Below are 19,768 nucleotides of genomic sequence, written 5' to 3'. Positions count from 1 at the left end.
ACTTGATTATTTGAGGAATTTTTATCATCAATGTTTTGAATCACACTTTGTGATCCATCATCTTACATTTCCTTGAACTCTCTCGCATCCTAATGATGGATCACAGGGTGTGATCCAAACTTCGATGATAAAAATTTCTCACACAATCAAATCCATAAACTATAAGCAATATTTAAGAATATTTTTTAGAAGGCCTTTGAATTGCGAAGGGACATATTCTACTAGATCAACCCTAAAACAATATTAGCTTTATGATGATGCAAAAGATTAAAAAAAAAAGAAACTTCAAAATATGTAAATACTTCTAAACATTTTAATACTTTTTAGTGGACCAATCAAAATGTTCCAACAAATACTCTTTAAATACTCTATAATTATAAATAATTTAATATAAAAATAAATGATAAACAAATACTTAATTTCAATCCTCTTTCACTACTTTGGAAACATAATTCAAAATCATATATTAATGCTCTCATCCTCATCATTCAAATTACATCCTCTCTCCCACACTTACAATCACATTTTGTAAACAAACTAAATCATGAAGATTTAAGATTGTATACCATTCATTTATTTAATCTATAAGAGAATAATTTATATTGTAAATCTCTCCACATTCCCACGTGTAAACTCACCTATTATTACCACCACAATTGTCATTTTATTTTACATTACAGCAAACTTCTAGGTAAGGAAGTGGTTTCTCTCTCTCTAAAAGTCATTGTCAAACACACTCTCTTTCCAAGGGTTTTGTCAACTTATTTTCCCGCCAAAACGAGTCCCTACATTCATAAACATCCTTCATATTTAAACCGACGTTCTGTCGTCTGTGATTTTCATACCTAACAAAGAGTCATCTTAAATTTTGTAGACAGGGTTCAGGTTCGAATCTCGGCTGCTTTGTTTCTTTCCCATTCATTTTTCAGCCGGGCTACAGCCGTAGAACAACGAGCATTTTAGGTACAAATTGGCTCTCATTTGACGTGCTATTTCTTTTTTCACTATACAACAGCAAGATGTTTTTGGGTTTTTTTGGTTATCGAGAATTATCTTTGTCATGTCTTTATAGTATTAATGCTTTGGGAGCCATTTTACGTTTATTTAGTTTTTATTCTGGATTTTATTATGTTATTGGTAGGATAAGTTTTCTTTTAAGTTTTTCAAGTTAGAAGCTGTAGAGGGGTTTTGGGAATATCATGCATATGCTCTCCGGCATCGATGCTATTTAACAAGATAGACACTGAAGAAGGGTTTCAGGTCAATCTTCTATAACTCAAGTTAAATGATTCTTGTAGTGGCAAACCCTGAATAGGGGTTTGGAATAGTTTGGTTATATGTGTACACAGTGACACCCAGATAAATGAACAACCCAAGCCGTATTTTTCTCTTCTTTACATGCGGTGGGTTATAATGCCAGGGTATATTTTAACTACCCACTCGTTCTGGAACTGAAAACGTAGTCTAATTCGAATCCAAGTGCAGATGGAACCCTCTCAGGCTTATAGCTTTTGTTTATATGAAGATTTGAGCATAAACACTTGAGGATTTTGTATATGCTTACATTCAAGTTTTGTATCTTTCCTTTGAAGAGGTTTAGAGCTCCAATCTCATGAATGCAGAACAAGGAGTTATTATATTCAGTCATTTCTTTTACTTTTCGTCCATTCTCTAACTGTATTTGCAATAATTTAAAAGTTCTCACGCAATGCTTGCTTCAATTTGCAGCCAAAACTTAAAAAAATTGCCCTGTTTAGTGGCGTTTGTACATTTTCAACGTGCTTGTATGCTGTGTCCCCAATTTTTAGCACTCGCGATAGGTGTTTGGTAAGCCCATAATAATTTTCTTCTCTTTATCCCCCAGTACATGTACAGAATAATGGAGTATTGCCTTATTTGCACCTGTGCGTTTTGAGCCCTAATTTACTACATTGTAATGAATTTTCAGATTATTTGCATTTCCTTAGTTGTAGTTCAAAAACTTGAGTTGCATTTCTAGGCTAATATGGTGGCACTCCTTCTATCGACTTTGCATTTTTCTACCGAGTAGTGTGAAAACTTCTTTGCTTTGTAGACCACAATGTGGCTATTATTTCTGGTTAATGTTACTTGGTGACAATACAGCTCTTGTCCATTAGAGTGCTATACGCCTAAAGTTGGATGTAGCATCTTCAAGGGATTCAAATTTAGGTCATGGAAAACTTACAGTTCTACACTTATATTCCTTCCATTTGATAAGGTTGCATTGTTTCTATTTTTGAGAGGTAATACTTCTTTTCCAGTCTGCTCACTGAATCCAGAGTGTTGGGTAACATTTGCCATGCTATTATTTTGGGAAATTATTCTTACCACCAAACAAATGTAAAGCTTGCTTGTTATTCTGAACAGACTTAAGGATTTAAATGGCAACTCAGCTGTGAGCTATATCTAACATATTATTTGTAAAACACTTTGGCATTTTATGTTTCATTGTGGTTTGTTCATGGACAGCCAAATATGAAATATCAATGATAAATTTTTTGAATTTACTTACTGATAAAACTCGCTATGGTTTACACTTGGTGATGGTAGTTTTTTTTGCTTATTTCTAATTTTTTCAGCATTATAGATATTTGCTCTTGTTATTTTATGAAAACTATTATTGTATCATTAAATGGAAATAATCTTTATGTATGGTATATAGTATGTTCTTTTTGCTGCTCAAGCTTTCTGTACATCAAATGTCCTCAGGAAATACTATCAGATCTCTCTTAGAAATGCTAAGGATTTATGAGCTTAGGGCTCATATATGAATTTGCATTTTCAAGTTAAAGTGGAGAAATCCAATTTGCTTGGTTACATTCCAAGAAAGGTCTAGTAAATTTTTTTGATCAATTATCTATATTTAATAAAGGATAGTAGTACAATATGCACAAAAAAAAGAGGGTGGTAGAGAAGCACACCCATAAAGTCTAAAGGGATCAGGTCAATAACAAAGATGACTAAACATAAACAGTGCCATGCCCAATAATGTCCAAGGTTCTGAAGCACACCCATGAAGTCTAAAGGGATTAGGTCCATAACAAAGATGACTAAACATAAACAGTGCCATGCCCAATAATGTCCAAGCTTCTAAAGCAAAGCCATAAGAAGAAAGATTGTTATCATCGGGATTGCTCCAAACATCTCTGGGGGCAGAATCATCAACTGTCTCCCAGTCAGTCGCCCTAGTAAAATTTGGATTAATGAACAGTCAGGAGCTAACCATGAACGGATATGAACTTGTCAACTTAACAAAGAACCTTTGAAACACTTTCTACACCTTAAGACGATGCATTAATTGGTACCATATCTTCAATGTGATGTAAATGAAATAGAAACATGAAAATGGAGCATAAACTTCTGAGGAAAGATAAATACAAGAACTGATACAGAGAGATTAACATGAAGAAACTTTAACGGGTAAATATTCCACCAAGAGTGACCATTGTGCTCCTGATCCCAATATCTTGGTGAGAATGCAATCATTAAATTGGCACTATAGTTAATTGGAGCCATACAACATAGATGATACTTTTTCACAGCTGCAGATAATTCCTTCAATACAGAAATTCAGAACTGCTAAGAATCCAAATTTTTTTCGTGCCCATGGTTATTTTGCATAGTGTGGTAAAATTTTAGAAAATGCACATTATCCAATAATAAAGTTTCTCAATGTCACTAGCCAATTTTCTGTGTGAAAATATACTGAGTGGTTACTTTCACTAGGGCTTAGTGTTTTTTTACTTCTAAACAGAAGCAATATGGATATGTTTGCTTGTTATTTTATGAAAAGTATTCCTCTTATGTTTAAATGGAAATATTCTTTATCTATGTTATGACTTTTTGTTGTCACTTAAATCTTGTTTTCAAATAAAATGTCCTCAGCAAATATTAATTATATTATCAAACATCACGTAGAAATGCTAAAGGTTATGTGCCTAGGGCTTTAGCTGTGAATTGTTATCTTCAACTGAAAATGCCAAATTCCCATTTACTTGTGATAATGTGATTATTAGGAATGAATCCTAGATGGTTTTATGCCTACTTCCCTGTTTTTAGTTGTTTGATAAAAAGAGATGAACTACTTAACTTAGACAGCATTGTTCTGTAGCTCTTCTATACATTGTCATTTGGACACTCGTTAGGGATAATTGCAACTTTATATTGTTGATATGGAATTTCTATTCGAACTATACCAGATTCCAAGGGTAAGGTGGCCTCATAATTTTGCGGGTCTTCAACCAAGTAGCATTTATGGGTTTTTTGTTTCTGCTGCCAAGAACATGTTCATGTAACTTACCTGAAAGCATAGGTCTGCAATGGAGGCCTACGTCTGGTTATTGCAGTTAGCGTGGCATCAAGCTTCAACTAAAGCTATAGCTTATTGGTAATCTTGATCATTACTATGTAATTTCTTTAGCAGTAGGGTTTTCAAATATCTTAACATGCAATAAGGTCCTCTGGTTTGGCAAATGCTATCAAGCATGTCACTTGGGCTACAATCATTTTGCAATTGTTGACTGGTTTGGCATTGCTATCAAGCTTGCCACTTTAGCTACAATCTTGTTGGCATTGTTGATACTTACAATGGGATTTCCTTCTACAATGAATTTTTTTATAACTGTAGCTACATTCAAGGTTAGACTTGTAATGGGGGCATTTGCTTTGGTATTGCTGTAATTCCGAAATTCATGATCTCAGGCAGAGATTTGTAATTATCTTTATTTGTAAGGTGTTTGTATGCTAGTTGTAAGAAAAAGTATCAGTGACAGAGTCATTCAAGATTATTCATAGTGGAAAGGCTGAATGTGTATTCATTTTGCTGGTTTATCCTTTGTGTTTACAAACCACAATTTTTGACAGTTGTCATTTTGCATGTTTTGATTTCGAAATTTGTCATACAGGCTTTGGAAATGGTTAACGCCGTGGCTGCCAAGGTTGAAGGAGATGCAGATTCACCAATATCTGTATTGGAAGATGAGGTGAAGATTTTGCTTTTCTATTTTTTTTCCAATTTTAGTAGGATTGCCTTAGTTTCTGCATGGTATATATGTATATAGGGTGCTCTGTATATCTGTATATAGGGTGCTCTGGAGAAATTGAAAGAAAACTACTCAAATTGATCTTGACCTTTTGCAACTGTATTTGCTGTTTATTATCCCGTGGTTGTTTTTTGCTGTAAAGTTTAAAGTTTTTTTGTTTCTGCTGTTTGAACTGATCTATCAATCAAGATTATCTCATCCCAATTGAATTGTCATATTACTTTCTCTGAACAGGGAAGATCTGAAAGTGATCTGAGAATTGATTTGGAGGATAATGAATCCCCGTGTGATGGGGAAGTATTGCTGGTTCCAGAAGATCTAGCAATAGAAGAGAAACGTTTAGAGGAAGAACGAGCAAAACGAGAGGACAATGATAAACAAACAAAAAATGGAACTCAACACATTGGTGATTTGGTCTTTAGCAGATTGGAGGCACTTCTTAACCAGACTCAGCTTTATTCAGAGTTTTTGCTTGAGCAAATGGAAGATGCTAAATTTGTAAGTCTGGGATGTTGTATCTAATGTTTTAAATGAAAGTCAAGTCTATACAGTTTTTTTTGTAATAGCTATTTGTGCTTTCAAATCTCTAGTAGAAGAGGCAGAAACATTTTTTTCCTATTAACTGTCGATCAGTGTTATTTTCAGCTGTATTCTCTGTATTAGAAAAACCAGATGCCTTTTCTTGTTGTTCGAAGTTGTTATTAATTGTTCCTCTTCTAGAAGCAGATGCATTTTCTTCTTACAGTTGTTGAAGATTGTTTTCAGTTGTGTTTCTCTACTAGAATAAACAAATGTACTTTATTTTCTGAATATTTAAAGTTGGTTTCTTCTGTATTTTCCCCATTAGAATAAGCAATTCTGTTTAATTTTCTGAGTGTTCAAACTAATATTCATCTGTATAGTCTCTACCAGAATAGTAAGATACCCTTTATATGTCTAATTATTGTTCAAAGTTAGTTTTGATGGTGTTTTTAAACCGGAAAAAGCAGATGTGTAATAGTCTTCTGATTATATTGTGGCAAAGCAGGGTTCAAGTGAGAATGCTGATGCAAATGATCCCAAACCTGAGGTTAGAGGTGTTGGTAGGGGTCGCAAGAGAAGAGGGGCTGCTTCTAATGGGAATGGCGGTAGAGGCCGAAAGAAAGCGACAATGTCTAATGCAGTAAGCTCCTAAATGTTCTCTGTTTATTAAAATATATAATTTTTTAGTATATACATGATGCTTGATTAAATATCCATTACAATGCCAGATTGGCTGTATTACAGTTTTGAAAGGTATTCTTGTGGTGCCATTTCATCAACTTGTTTGTTTTCTTATTAGCAATATGAAATGATATGGAAATCCTTACAAAAACTGTTCGTCTGGCAATGTGTGTCCTAGCCCTCTCTTATCTGGTTGCATGATCTAAGTGTGTTCAAAACTATTATCTAACAAAGCTGTAAGTGACAACTGGGGTGCAGCTCAAAGAATCTTAATTCTGCTTTGGATTGTCACCTGAGGCATATGACTGAGGATGAGTGGATGCATTTTTAAGGAAATCGGTATTACTCGCAGTTTTAGTTACTCTGGGAGGAAAGGTTTAGGAAGCTCCAAAAGGTATCATTAATGCAGAGGCTGGAGGGGTTGGGGTATGTATGGCATCCTACTCAAAAAAAAGGGGACTTCAATGGTATAGAATTTAAAGATTAGTCAATAAGTATGTTTTATTCAATCAATATAATCAGGGTAACATGCATAGACATGTGTCCTATATGATGGATCGTTGATTTTCTCATTGCTAAATCAAATATACAATAAATAATTAGATGTAATGTGTTACATTATGAGAGTATGATGTTAGTTGAAGTCATGGAGCTGTGGCATGGCAAGAGCACAATTGCAACAATGGAAAAATCACAAGAGATCATTGGTAATTTATAGGTGCGCCTTCATTATTGCACAGATAGTGAAAGATACATGGGCAGCTTTTAAGAGAAGGAAGATGTATGATATATACATTATACAATATGAACAATGTGACCGTACAATATATTTTAAAATATGTAGTTTAATAAAATATAATTAACCCATGTGATTGTCACATCAGGGCCATTGACACACTACACTCAGGAGGGCTATGTTAAATGTGGGTTTGGGGTGTTTCTGACCTCTGTTAGGCTAAGGGACATATACAAGGTATTCATCACACAATAAGAACAGATGTGCATGGGATTGCTATTCATTCATTGTTGCAGATAAAATCCATAATGACCTGGGGTTGATCAGAAGTCCGCACCTAGTTCTAGCTGCATTTCTTAGTAGGCTAAGAAACCTACGGTGCTTGGAAAAAAGGGGGATGAGTACACTGTTAATACAAATGTTTTCTGGACTCCGGATTTATCTGCAAATTCCTAGTGTTCTGTTGTAGGGAATGCCAGCTGGTACACATTAATTTTGAGAAAGTGAACAAACAATTTGGTAGGATGTGACTTAGTTATGGATGTTAATACATTTTGAATCTTCTTTCAGTACTTCTAAGGTTATGTCATTGGTGATGACGTTTACAGATAGTAGGGTTTTCCTTTCAAGTTGTTTTCCAAACAAAATTCTATATTTCTACTATTTGAAAGCTTGCAAGCTTACAGGCAATTTTTGCTTGTTTGTAAATTGTTTCCATTTCATCATTTCACTCGGTTTATTTCCATTTTGGCCAACTATTTGTGTTGGAAGTTGGATGCCTTTACACCACTAATGGTCCTTCAACTCTTTCAAAACTTCAGATATTGTTTCTGATGACTAACAAATTCCTAAGTTATGAAACCTGAAGAATGAAAAGATGAAATGATCTTATTGGATGCTCATCTGGCAGCCCTCAATAAGATCATTAATGACTGTTTATTGAAGTTTTTGTGCTGTAATTTAATAGATTTGTTTTAGAAATTTTATTTACTGATGTATCTAATGTTTTCTATTTGAACATTATTGTGTAATGTTAACTGTCATGCCATAAATGGCCAGGCAAAGGAAAAGGCAAAAGATGCAGTTCAGGTCATGCTAGAAAATTGTAAAGAAGATGCCCAAGATAATGATTCTGATGATTTAAAAGAGGAGGAGAGGAACTGGAAAGAACAAATGAATCTTGTTCCTCTATTGACCGGAGGAAGGCTAAAGTCTTATCAGATTAAGGGAGTAAAGTGGTTAATTTCTCTGTGGCAAAATGGGCTCAGTGGAATACTTGCAGATCAAATGGGTCTAGGAAAGACAGTGCAGACTATTGGTGTACTTGCTCACTTGAAGGGAAAGGACATGCATGGTCCTTTTCTAGTGATTGCTCCCCTCACTACTCTCTCAAATTGGGTGAATGAAATTACTAGGTGGGATTTCGACTATTTGGAAGTTTTGACTTTTTTAGAGTTATCCTGTTCATTGTTTTGACTGGTTACTAAACTTAAGCAAAACTTATCTGCAGATTTGTACCAAGCATGAATGCTCTCCTATATCACGGATCAAAAATTGAGCGTGACGAGTTGAGGAGGAAGCACATGTCAGGAGAAGTTGGTCCAGATTTTCCAGTTATTGTCACATCATATGAGGTTGCAATGAACGATGTAAAGGCACTTGTTCGCTACAAGTGGAAATATCTAGTTGTTGATGAGGTTTGTTTTTTACAAATTTGAGCTCTTCCGTTTTGGGTTCAGTTTTGTGCATTTAGTATCTCATTCAGTTACCTTTATGCTACAGGGACACCGATTGAAGAACTTTGAATGCAAATTACTGAGAGAATTGAAACAGTTAGATGTTGATAATAAGGTTCTTTTGACTGGAACACCTCTACAGAATAATTTGGCTGAACTTTGGTCGTTGCTGAATTTCATTTTGCCTGATGTATTTACTTCACGCCAGGAATTTGAATCTTGGTAAATCTCTCTTATGCTTGATCTGTAGTTAACTGATTATATAGTTTGGGGCAATTGTTTTTATGTCCAATCAATGCATACATTTTTTAGACTCATCAGCTAAATTAAATGTTTTTCTGATATTTTCAACTTTTTTGCTGATTCCCTTGCTGTAAAGATGGAAAGATAAAGGGTTTAACCTTGTGATCGAGTTGAGTAGTAAAATCGAACTTGTCAATCCGCCTCAACTTGAGTGCTCTGGGATGTGATCCTCTTACTGTAAAATGTGCTTCATCAGATATATAGATATATGCATATGCCAACAGTGCCAAGGGTTAAATGATGCCATGTTTTCTCTACTCTCTCAAAGCACATAACTTACATTGATGTAGTAAATTTATTGTATCTAAAATTTTAGGCAAAATGTTGGTTTCTCCATTAAGGGGAAGGAACAGTGCAAATTGCGAAGTTCTTCAGTGTAAGTGTTTAATAAAATTGCTTTTGGCATTTGTCTGTTGCATGCATGCATAGTCTTGCTATCAGAAGTGGAGGAGTTTTTATAAGTTCTGTAGAAGATTTTTTGCAGCTATGTTTTCTCCATCAGGAGTAGATGCGTTTTCCTTGAGTGCGGTTGAAGATTATTTTTCAGCTACATTTTTTCTCTAAGTGGAGAAGTACACAAGTATTTATGGAAATGCTATTGAAAATATTTTTATCTACGTTGTTATCTATCAAAAACCACAAATGAGTTTTCTTTTATGTGATTGAAGGTTCTACCTGCACAACAGGAAGAAATATGACTCCAGGAGTTTGTGCTGTACGAAAATATGATTAATGGCACATCTGAAAACATCAAGTATGATGATAATTATGTTTTTTAAAGGCTCACAGATGAGAGATTTAAAGCTAAATAGAATTAGGTTGAAAATTGCAATGAGTCATTCAACTTATTCTCTATTTTGTTGAAACGTTAAAAACTTAAAATTGGGTATGCTTGATTCTTGTCACATTTGAAACTCTAATCTTGCTGTAGAGGCTAGTTGAGTTTGAGCCATACCCAATTTTCCCTCTTTAAGCTGTGATGTAATTGGAAGCAGATGTGTACCTATGCTGTACCTGTGGCTGCTCTGAAGAATTATCATATTACTATCAGCTTTTTCTTAAGTTTGCAACAGACTATTAGGGTTTGGTTTGCCTAATATATCTGAATTGTAGTAGAGGGATAGAAACGCCTGCATTTTAGGCCAAAAGAAGCCTCTATTCATTCTGAAAGAAGTTTTGCTTGAGGGCGATTTTGGGCACTTCTAATTTTTCATATTTTTGAATTTAATCTGCAGCAGTCTCGAAGTGTTAGGGGCATAGCAATTGTTATGCTGCATCTAGTTCTCTTTGTTAGGTAGGCATTAAAAACACATATATTACTTAGATGCTTATTAAAATGGAGTTATTTTGTCATGTTGTTTTGGTCACAGGGAAATAGGTTCCTTATTAGTATTTTGATACAATAATAGATTGTTGTCTCTTGCTTGAAAGGTGTTCCCAGTTGAGAAACATTTGTATGCCTCTCCATATCATGCTGATTGCTTGTTGAGCAGCTGTACTCTAATCTACATCCAAGTACTGGCCTGATTAGCTTAGTCTCTTCTGCAGTATAAATGTATAGTACCTAATGAGAATTAAAACCTACACTTGCTTCATTGCAGTTCTTTGGGTTGCTAATATTGCAGTGGTGAATTACAAAACATGAGCAAGAACTATAGATGACAATCACCATCTAGTTATTGGGGACATTCAAATACCTAGGGACTCACCATTCTCTGTGTCTGTTATTAGGAGGGGATCGCATGATTTTGTTATTCTTTATGGATCTAGTGATTAGGACTCTTTGTTATATTTTCATGATCAACATGTTATGGTCAATTGTGGGCTCTGATATAGGAAAGCATATGATATTCTCATTTAAGGCCTTTCTTACTTTATTATGCTGATTCTATACTATAATGCTTTAAGGTTTGATCTTGGAGGGAGACAGAGCAATGGGATGGGTGAGGAGGAAGAAGATGAGAAAAGAAGAGTTCAAGTATGCTTAAAAATTCAAGCGGTTAATTTTATGTTTGTTTTCTGTAGTTAGGCTTTAGATTGACAATAGTTGCCTTTTCAGGTAATATCAAAGCTTCACTTGATCCTTCGGCCATTTCTCCTCAGAAGACTGAAGGAAGAGGTAGAACAGAACCTTCCAAAGAAAAAGGAAATAATCTTATATGCAAATATGACTGAACATCAAAAACAGATCCAAGATCATTTAGTCAATAAGACACTTGAGGCTTACCTGCAGAGTAAGGCAGAGAGAGGTAGGGTAATGTGCTCCTCCATAAGTTGTGTTCCTATATTTTTAGACAGTCTTATTTGCTTGAATGGTGAAAGTTTAGTATAACTTACTTTGTCTGTTTCAGGCACAGGCATGAAAACTAAGCTAAACAATTTGATGATTCAACTGAGAAAGAACTGCAACCATCCTGATCTGTTGGAATCACAGTTTGATCAATCGAGTAAGGTTTTCAATAGTAATTGAGTTTGCTTGTTTTGAAACTGATTGCCAGTTGGACAAATTGATTTAGTTTTATGTCTAATATTGAGCTTTCTCTTCAGTTGAATATCCACCAGTGGATCAGTTGGTTGAGCAGTGTGGTAAATTTGGCTTGTTGGACAGACTTGTACTGCATTTGAAAGCTCGAGAACATAAGGTACTAATAACAATGTGGATTAGTTAAGCTTCATTATTAATATACCCTTAAGCTTCTGTTATCTGATTTCAAGTAACACAGCAACCCAGAGGGGACTTTGCTTGCTGTTCCCAAGTTCTGTGTGTTTTTGCCTTTTAGGGCATGTACTTTGTGGTTTCTAAGCCTTATTTTCTGATGGTGCCAAAATTTTGACATTTGATTACAGATTTTGATTTTTTCTCAATTCACTAAAGTTCTAGACTTGCTGGAATACTATCTGTATGAGAGAGGACATGAAGTGTGTCGAATTGATGGAGGAGTTAAATTGGAAGATCGGAAAAAGCAGGTATTGAGTAATTGTCTAAATGGACAGGTTGGTCTAGAAAAGAGTCTTCATTATAACAGTACCTATATATCAGATTTATGAGTAGTTATCAAGTCTAGCCAGATCAGATTGTTTATGCTGGCTGGTTTTGTTTGCTTCAGTCTCGATTACCGAGTTAAATTTTTTGAACCAAGTATAGTATATAGGCAAACTATGTATTGAAGTTTTTGAGAACAATGGCCTAGCTCATTGCATAGTTTTAGTGTTACTAATTTGTCTGTAATCTTTAAGCATGTGCAGTTTACTTATGTATTCTTCCGTGATGTTTTTTCAATACAGATTAATGATTTCAATGATCCAGAAAGCAAATTTCACATCTTTTTGCTAAGCACGCGAGCTGGTGGGCTTGGGATCAATCTCACTTCTGCAGATACTTGTATAATTTATGATAGTGACTGGGTAAGAAATTAGTAGACATTGACAAGTTCAGTGTAATATGCTAAATCTTTTCTTTATCATATTAATTTTTTTGAGGTATGCGATTTTGTATGCATATTTACAGAAGTAAGACCATTCAATCATGATGCAGGAATTTTTGTTCTGAATGTGCATTGAAGTTTGTTTGTATGTATTTAGTGTGATTATATCATTCTAATAAGTTTGATGATGCAGAATCCTCAAATGGATTTGCAAGCAATGGACCGTTGCCACAGGATTGGACAAACAAAGCCTGTACATGTCTACAGGCTTGTCACAGCTCACTCTGTGGAGGTAAGGATGATTTTGTCATTGTATCATGCTCAGAGTGCTTGTATTACCATCTAGCCTTGGTTAACATGGGGTCAATGAATACAGGGTCGCATGCTTAAAGTAGCATTTGGCAAGCTAAAGCTGGAACACTTGGTTATTGAGAAAGGGCAATTTTGTCAAGAACGAGTTACCAATACACTAGAGGTTTGAAGATTTAGCTCTGTTTATATTATCTTAGCTTGTGTTGCTTGCTTATTAGGTGGTCTAATTTGAATGAATCAGATTATAAAACTTGAGAAGTTTAAAGCATTTCAGGACATTAACTGACAAGTTACTGTTGATGATGTTCAGGAAGCAGATTTAATTGCTTTGCTTAAGCAAGAAAAGGATGAAGAAGAGGAACTTATACAGACTGAAATTGATGATGCTAATCTTTTACGTCTCTTGAACCGATCTGACATGCTAAAGGATTCTGCAGGAAATGATAAGGCAAGCTCTGACGCTCTCCCATTAAAGGGGCCTGGTTGGGAGATAGTAGTACGTAGTGGAAAAGGTGGGAGTGTGCTGTCATCTATTGAAGGCTATCGGCAATTTACTGGCACAAATGAGCAACATACTGACTAAATAATAAGTGGCTTGTTGCTCATTTGTTTTTGTATCCATCTACCATCAAGTTTACTTAGACAGATTTTTGTTCCCAGCCGTATTTATTATGTTTCTGTGGGAGAATTTTTGTTATCCATGAGAGCTGTGGATTAGTGTTTGAGCATAGCAAATGGATGATTTCGCATGAAAACTGAAAAGACAGTAGTCTGAATTTTAAGCCCCAAGCTGATGCTCAAGTTTTTAAACAGCTAGGACATGTAACATATTTCTTGGCATTACTTGACTGGAAAGATCACAGCTTATCAGCTGTGTAGTTTTCTGTTTGTTCTTTGACGGCAGAGGACATATCTTGACGTGAATGTAATGGGCTTCGAGCAATTTTGTATTATTGATATTTTTGTGGGGTCTTCTTAAATGCAAATATTCTTGCTACCTCCGCCTTATTTCAATGTTGGTTCAAGTTCTGTTTGGATTTGATTCTTAATTGGGCATGTATCAAGTGATTTTTATTTGTGTCAAGTTGGCGAACGATATGTAATAGTTGGGCACCGCATGTTGGGTTTGCTATATTCATTTGGAATCATACTAATTAATTTTAGTGGAACAATTAATAGGACACCGGCCAAGTCGAAGAGATGTTAAATAAAAGTAGGGACATAACCTGAATTTTTGGTTTTTATTTGTTATTATATGATTCAGTATGATTTTGATGTGACTTTTGTAAGTACTTTTTGATTAAATCTAATTACAAATGCAAGTGGGATTGTGAAGAAAATGTAGAATTGAAAAACAGCAGTCTCAGCCCTAATAATTAGGAATTGGAAAGCCTTGGAAGTGCGTGTGAAGCAAAATTCAATGTGATATGATACTTGATAAAGAACATTGGCAATTAGTCGCACTTCTAATATTTGTGAGGTATTTTGGCGTTAGGTTTAAATTTTGGACATAGCTGGCTAAATTAAACAGGACATCTCAAGTCTGGGTAGGAACTGCGCAGGTAATTGAGCAATAAATTTAAGAACTGCGTTGAATATGTGCTTTATATTGTGTATGTTATACACTGCCATACCTAGTGGTATTAGAGGGGGTATATATTGGGAAAAAGTTAGGTTGTTTAAGATAGATTTTTGTTCCAATGGTTTTATCCATTGAAATGTAATACAGCCGAACATGTTTTTAAATATACACAGATTAGGGTTAAGCACAAGCTAAAAAATATCTTATTTGACTATAAATTGTTTAAGCATAAGTGCCTTTTTGTTGGATTTCTTAAAGTAAACAATCCTGTTAGGTAAATATGCGAAGCGGCATTGTTTTCTTTTTTTCACATTTAAGATTCTGTTTATTTCTCGTCACTGTCGAAATCCCGAGGTAGAATCTAGACTATAACGTCTAATCCTTAGATTTACAGACTACGAATATCATGTAAAATATGAGCCTTGTATTATTCAGACATTTCTTGGTACTGCTAAAACCTGTATAAAAACTGAGGTTTCTCGAGTTTGCCTATGAATGCGATAAATCAGTTTTTGTCAAAGGATTTGATACTTTTATAACTCTACCTGTTTACGTCAGAATTTAGTTATGGGCTTTAGTCTGCAATTCAGTTTTTATCAAGGATTTGATACTAGATAATTGCCTGTTTACGTCAGAATTGAGTTATGGGCTTTGATCTGCAATTCAGTTTCTGTCAGATTTTATGAGTTTTGGTCTTACGGTTCTAACGTGTCAATTTTTAAAAAGATCTGTCTAACTAGGAGATCTAACGTATTATTTTTTTTCAAAAGATGGACCTTCCCGTGGGATTTGAAATGCTGGTAGCATAGACTTTCAAATATTATTTGAAAAAAATCTCTCCACTATTGAAAATGCTATCTTACAAAATTTTAGACTACAACATAACTATAGAGAACGTACAAAAATATATATTATATTGATTTCGTGAGATAGTGTTCATTGTATTACACGTTTTTCTAAAGTTGAAATGATTTCCCATGTTTACTCGTAACTATAATTAACTTTACATGAAAAACAATTTTAGCATATCAGTAATATTCGTTTGGTAATTATTACTGTTTTATTATGTCCATAAGTAACAAGACACGTGTTATTTTGTGTTATTTTGATTGTGTATATGAAAGCAAAATACATTTAATATATATTTAAAAAATAAAATTAATTCTAAAATTGTTTTTTTTATAATGGTAAGATGAGAATTTTACCTTGATTCAAGTTGGGTGAGGTCACAAATGAAGAACCTTGTCCTCTACATTAATACAATAGATTCAAGCCTACAAATACACAATATTGTGATTACAATGTCCAACAAAAGTTTGAGCCTTGGTGGTAACAACAATGCCACAATTTAACCATCACACTATAATTCAAGGTTGTCATCTCTTTTGGTTTTTTAAATAAAAGAATTTATGTTATCTATACTAGTATTTACTGTACTAGTATGCAATATTTCAACATTCCATCTAATCACATCAATCCAAACAAAGGATGAAACAATGCTTATACAAAACACAACAATCCATCTAAAATTTGATCCATGTTTATAATACAACAATTCATGTTCCTCACTTGGAACATATCAACTTGGTCGTATTAGTAGATATAGTGTTTTAAGAGTACTTGTGAATTGAGACATACTCAACTACTCACAAGTACAATATGCACATGAATCAAGACATCCTTAGTTATATAGAACTATACAACTCCAACTAAGTCAACTATTCATAATGTAAAAATGCCAATGAATTTTGAATTAAGACATCAACTATTCATAGTAATGACACTCTATAATTGGATTGAGGCATACTTAAATATTCATAAGGACAGACCTCTAGGCCTATAAATCAAGACCTACTCAACTATTCATCACAACAACACTCCTTTGGATTGAGGTATACTCAAATATCCATAAGGACATACCTTCGATCTATAGATTGAGAGATACAAAACACCAATTCTATAAACTAAGATATACTTAACTATCCTTAGATATACCATGCTTCTTGTAGATTGAGACATCTTGAAATATCCACAAGAATAAACTATGAAACTACCAAGCCTCCATTTTCTTTAAAAGGGACTCAAGTGAAGAACTGGTGCTTCTCATGCAAAGTACCATCTTTGAGCAAGAAGCTAGATTGAGAGGATAAGATTCCTTAAACCTCTCATGTCATCAACCCTCCTCGACTTCTTTAAGCTCTAGCCATTGGATGTAGCATTGGAATCTCCAAAAATATTGTTAGATGTAGTATTGATGGTCCGACAATCAAATCAAAATATTTGAGAATAAATCTCCAAGAGTACAAAAAAAGAAAACAATACATATATGCAAATGCTCATGTACACAAAATAAAGAGTTGATTTCAACGAATAATACCCATTTACACAATAAAACTTCTAATCTCTAATTCTACAACATTATTATAAAGTATTATAAACCTCATAACTCCAAAATACACCCTCATCTCTCCATTTTAATTAAAATCATGTTTCTATATATGACCTTGTAAATTCAACATTTATTTATGCTAGCATCACCTAAAGTCTAATTTTCTAATTGTGTAAAAGAACAATTACAATTTTTGACCAATATAATTTTCAAGTAAAGAATTTTCCCAATTGATATACCTATCACTTTTAACTCATTAAATAAAAAGCTTGTATTCAATTTTTTTTGAAGGATTGGATGAGTTCGACAACCAAGAATTGGTTGCTCATTTGAAGGATGACTTCTAATTTAGATGCATGCTTACTCATATTGTTGTAATCCATTATATAAAGACAAATTTTTGACATCTATGTAATTCGATTGTTTCCAAACCACATTACCACACACAAAAACTCCTCCCATGAAAAGGTTCATACAAATTCAACGACTTTTTGAGTGGGAGGGTTGTTGGGCACAAGGAATTTTATAAAATATCACATGTTTCACACCTTTTTCTTTGTACTCCAAGCTACCAATATTTAGGTATACAACACTCATGCTCCACTTTATGCATTCAAATGCTCATAGATACAAACTTGCATATATCAACAATTTAATTTGTGTGCAAAGTTAACACATCTAACAAAAAAATGTCAAACATTTGTCAACACTTGTGAACAAAATACATCCATCTCCTTCAATACAAACTGAGGCCTCCTTCTATGGTGCTCTAACTATAACCAATGCTTTCTTTTGGAAAAACATCACTTGCACTAGAGATCATGAGGTGACCTTTTTGATTGGTAGCTTGACATATTTCCTATGTGCGATGCTCTTGCTCTTCGCACACCCACACTCATAGCAAAAATCTAATTTAATTTTGTGCATGCTTCTGTAAACACTATGCATTAACATTGACTATTATTATTATGGGTGTAATTTAATCTAGAAGGTCTGTATAATGCTTTGATATCATATTGAAAATGGTAGAGCGTACAATTTTTTTTTTTTCATTGTGGTTGTAAAGAGCACAAAAATATATTCTATTGATTTTGTTAGATCACATTTATTATATTATGTCTTTATAAAGTTCAAATGGTTTCTTGTATAATAACTTTTATGTAATTATAAACAACCAAAATTGCATGGGTTAGTATACACGTTTGATGATAATTTGGTGATCTAGCTAATGACCCATGTGGCATGCTCATTTCTCCTCACAATTTTTTTTTGCCTTGATGGAATCCCTTTTAGTATATCTTAACATCCTTCTTTTAGCGTTCTTACCTTTTTTAAATCCTTTTGGCCTATTGATCCTTTTCATCATTCAAAATTTTCAATGCTTGCTTTAAGCTAAGTGGAAGACCTAGATATCTCAAGGCCACCAAAGCTATTCATGTTAAACTATAGGGTTTGTTGGGCAACCAATGTCATCTTTTGGCATGGTTGCAAGTCATTAAGATTTGTTAATTTATCTCTCTTTTTCTTCTCAAAATGTAACTTTTTCAATAGGAAATAATATGCTTTCTTTCTTTCTTTAAAGTTGAGCTTTCATTCCCTTGACTTATTTTTTCATTTGTTTGAGTCTCCTCTTTTCCTATATAAACCCCTCATCTATCATTCATAAGGGAGGAGTTATTTTGTTTACACAAGCTTTGAGCTCAAAAAGCTTTTATTCCCACAAGATATACGTATTATTAGGTTGTCTCTACAACTCTTTTGAAAAGCACTATATCCTTGTCTATCAAAATTGGATCAACTTTAGAAGATTGCATGCCTTGCTTCAAAACTCACTCCTAAAATACTCATATCTAGGTCATCCACTCATCCACATAGTGTTGCAAATGTGTTGTTGATGATTATGATTGGTTGTCATTGATGTCAACACATAGTTTGGTTGTTCTGAAATATGTGTTATCGAAATCTTTGATGCTCCAGAAGATGTGTTTAAGTTTGGATTGATTAAGTTAACGGTGATCCGTATTTCTATGTTTGCAAGATATGGTAGTGATCAATTCTATTAATACGTATCTTGGTTCCATTCTTATTTTTGCCGTATTGGGTAGCGCTATTTTAGGTCCAGATTAAGTCCGGAATTCGAGGATGAGTAAAGACATTTGTGTAGCGTGTAAGTCATGATTTGGGTCTGGAATATGTGATGGATGTAACATGTTGATCTAACCGTTGATGTGTGTTGTGGTATGGTCTACTTCTCATTCCTTCCCACCACTAGAATGTTTAGTGTTGACCTATTTTAGATCTTTGTCTTGGCCGACTTAGAAGATTATGTTTCCTGGAGACAGTATATATATGAGGATGATTTGAATGAATTAGTGTGGCAATTGTATGGAAGATATGCGAGATTGAAAAGGAAAGATTTGATTGTTGATGATATGCGAAGTGTGTTGAGGGATCGGAAATAGTTCAGGGATTGCAGATTGTGTTACACTGGTGGATTATCTTTCTTTTTTTCTTTCTTCCTTCGACATTGAGCCTTCCTGCGGTGAGCATTTTGGCAGTGAGCCACCCTTTGTAAAAATCACCTTAACTAGTGTCACCTCAATGATGTTATATATTGAGAACTAACATTCTCCGTGGTTTTTCCCTTCTTGGGTTTTCCACGTCATATCTAGTGTTCAATGTCTGATTTGTTGTGTGTATGTGTTTTCATGTTATATTTGCATTAGTTAATTCTATTGGTTATTCCGGATTGACATAAACTAACTATTCCTATCTTTGAAGGATCCGACTATAGTTTTTCAAAGGAGAAGATGAGAGGTTACTTGATCTCTTTAGACTACAAGACTTGAAAAGCTGTGGAAAATAAGTACGTTCAACCAACAAATGGTCTTACCACTCCAAATGAGATTCAAGCTTATGAAGAGAATGAAAAGGCAAGGTGTGCTATTTTTAGTACTTTATCAAAGACTGAATTGACAAAGTTTATTTTACTGAATATTGCTTATGAGGTTTGGGAGAA

General features: G+C 34.2%; 1 protein-coding gene across 3 annotated transcripts; it reads left to right on the top strand.

Moving 5' to 3' along the window:
• Positions 1–778: 778 nt before the first annotated feature.
• LOC131066818 (ATP-dependent DNA helicase DDM1) lies at positions 779–13,792 on the top strand. 3 transcript variants are annotated; one of them, XM_058001674.2, is made up of 17 exons: positions 779–963; positions 1,729–1,827; positions 4,926–5,003; positions 5,298–5,561; positions 6,091–6,225; positions 8,062–8,417; positions 8,513–8,699; positions 8,785–8,960; positions 10,950–11,019; positions 11,101–11,290; positions 11,393–11,488; positions 11,589–11,683; positions 11,889–12,008; positions 12,327–12,446; positions 12,660–12,758; positions 12,843–12,941; positions 13,089–13,792. In XM_058001674.2, exons 3-17 carry the CDS (start codon positions 4,935–4,937, stop codon positions 13,359–13,361), a joined length of 2,349 nt encoding a protein of 782 aa, XP_057857657.2. In that variant the 5' UTR covers positions 779–963; positions 1,729–1,827; positions 4,926–4,934; the 3' UTR covers positions 13,362–13,792. The 3 variants fall into 3 exon arrangements, with proteins under 3 accessions (XP_057857657.2, XP_057857656.2, XP_057857658.2); XM_058001673.2 differs by lacking the exon at positions 1,729–1,827; XM_058001675.2 differs by lacking the exons at positions 779–963; positions 1,729–1,827 and adding an exon at positions 4,226–4,408.
• Positions 13,793–19,768: the final 5,976 nt, after the last annotated feature.

The sequence above is a fragment of the Cryptomeria japonica genome, chromosome 3, assembly GCF_030272615.1.
Source record: "Cryptomeria japonica chromosome 3, Sugi_1.0, whole genome shotgun sequence".
In the NCBI taxonomy this organism is placed as follows: domain Eukaryota; kingdom Viridiplantae; phylum Streptophyta; class Pinopsida; order Cupressales; family Cupressaceae; genus Cryptomeria; species Cryptomeria japonica.
This window is presented reverse-complemented; position numbering and strand designations above follow the sequence as displayed.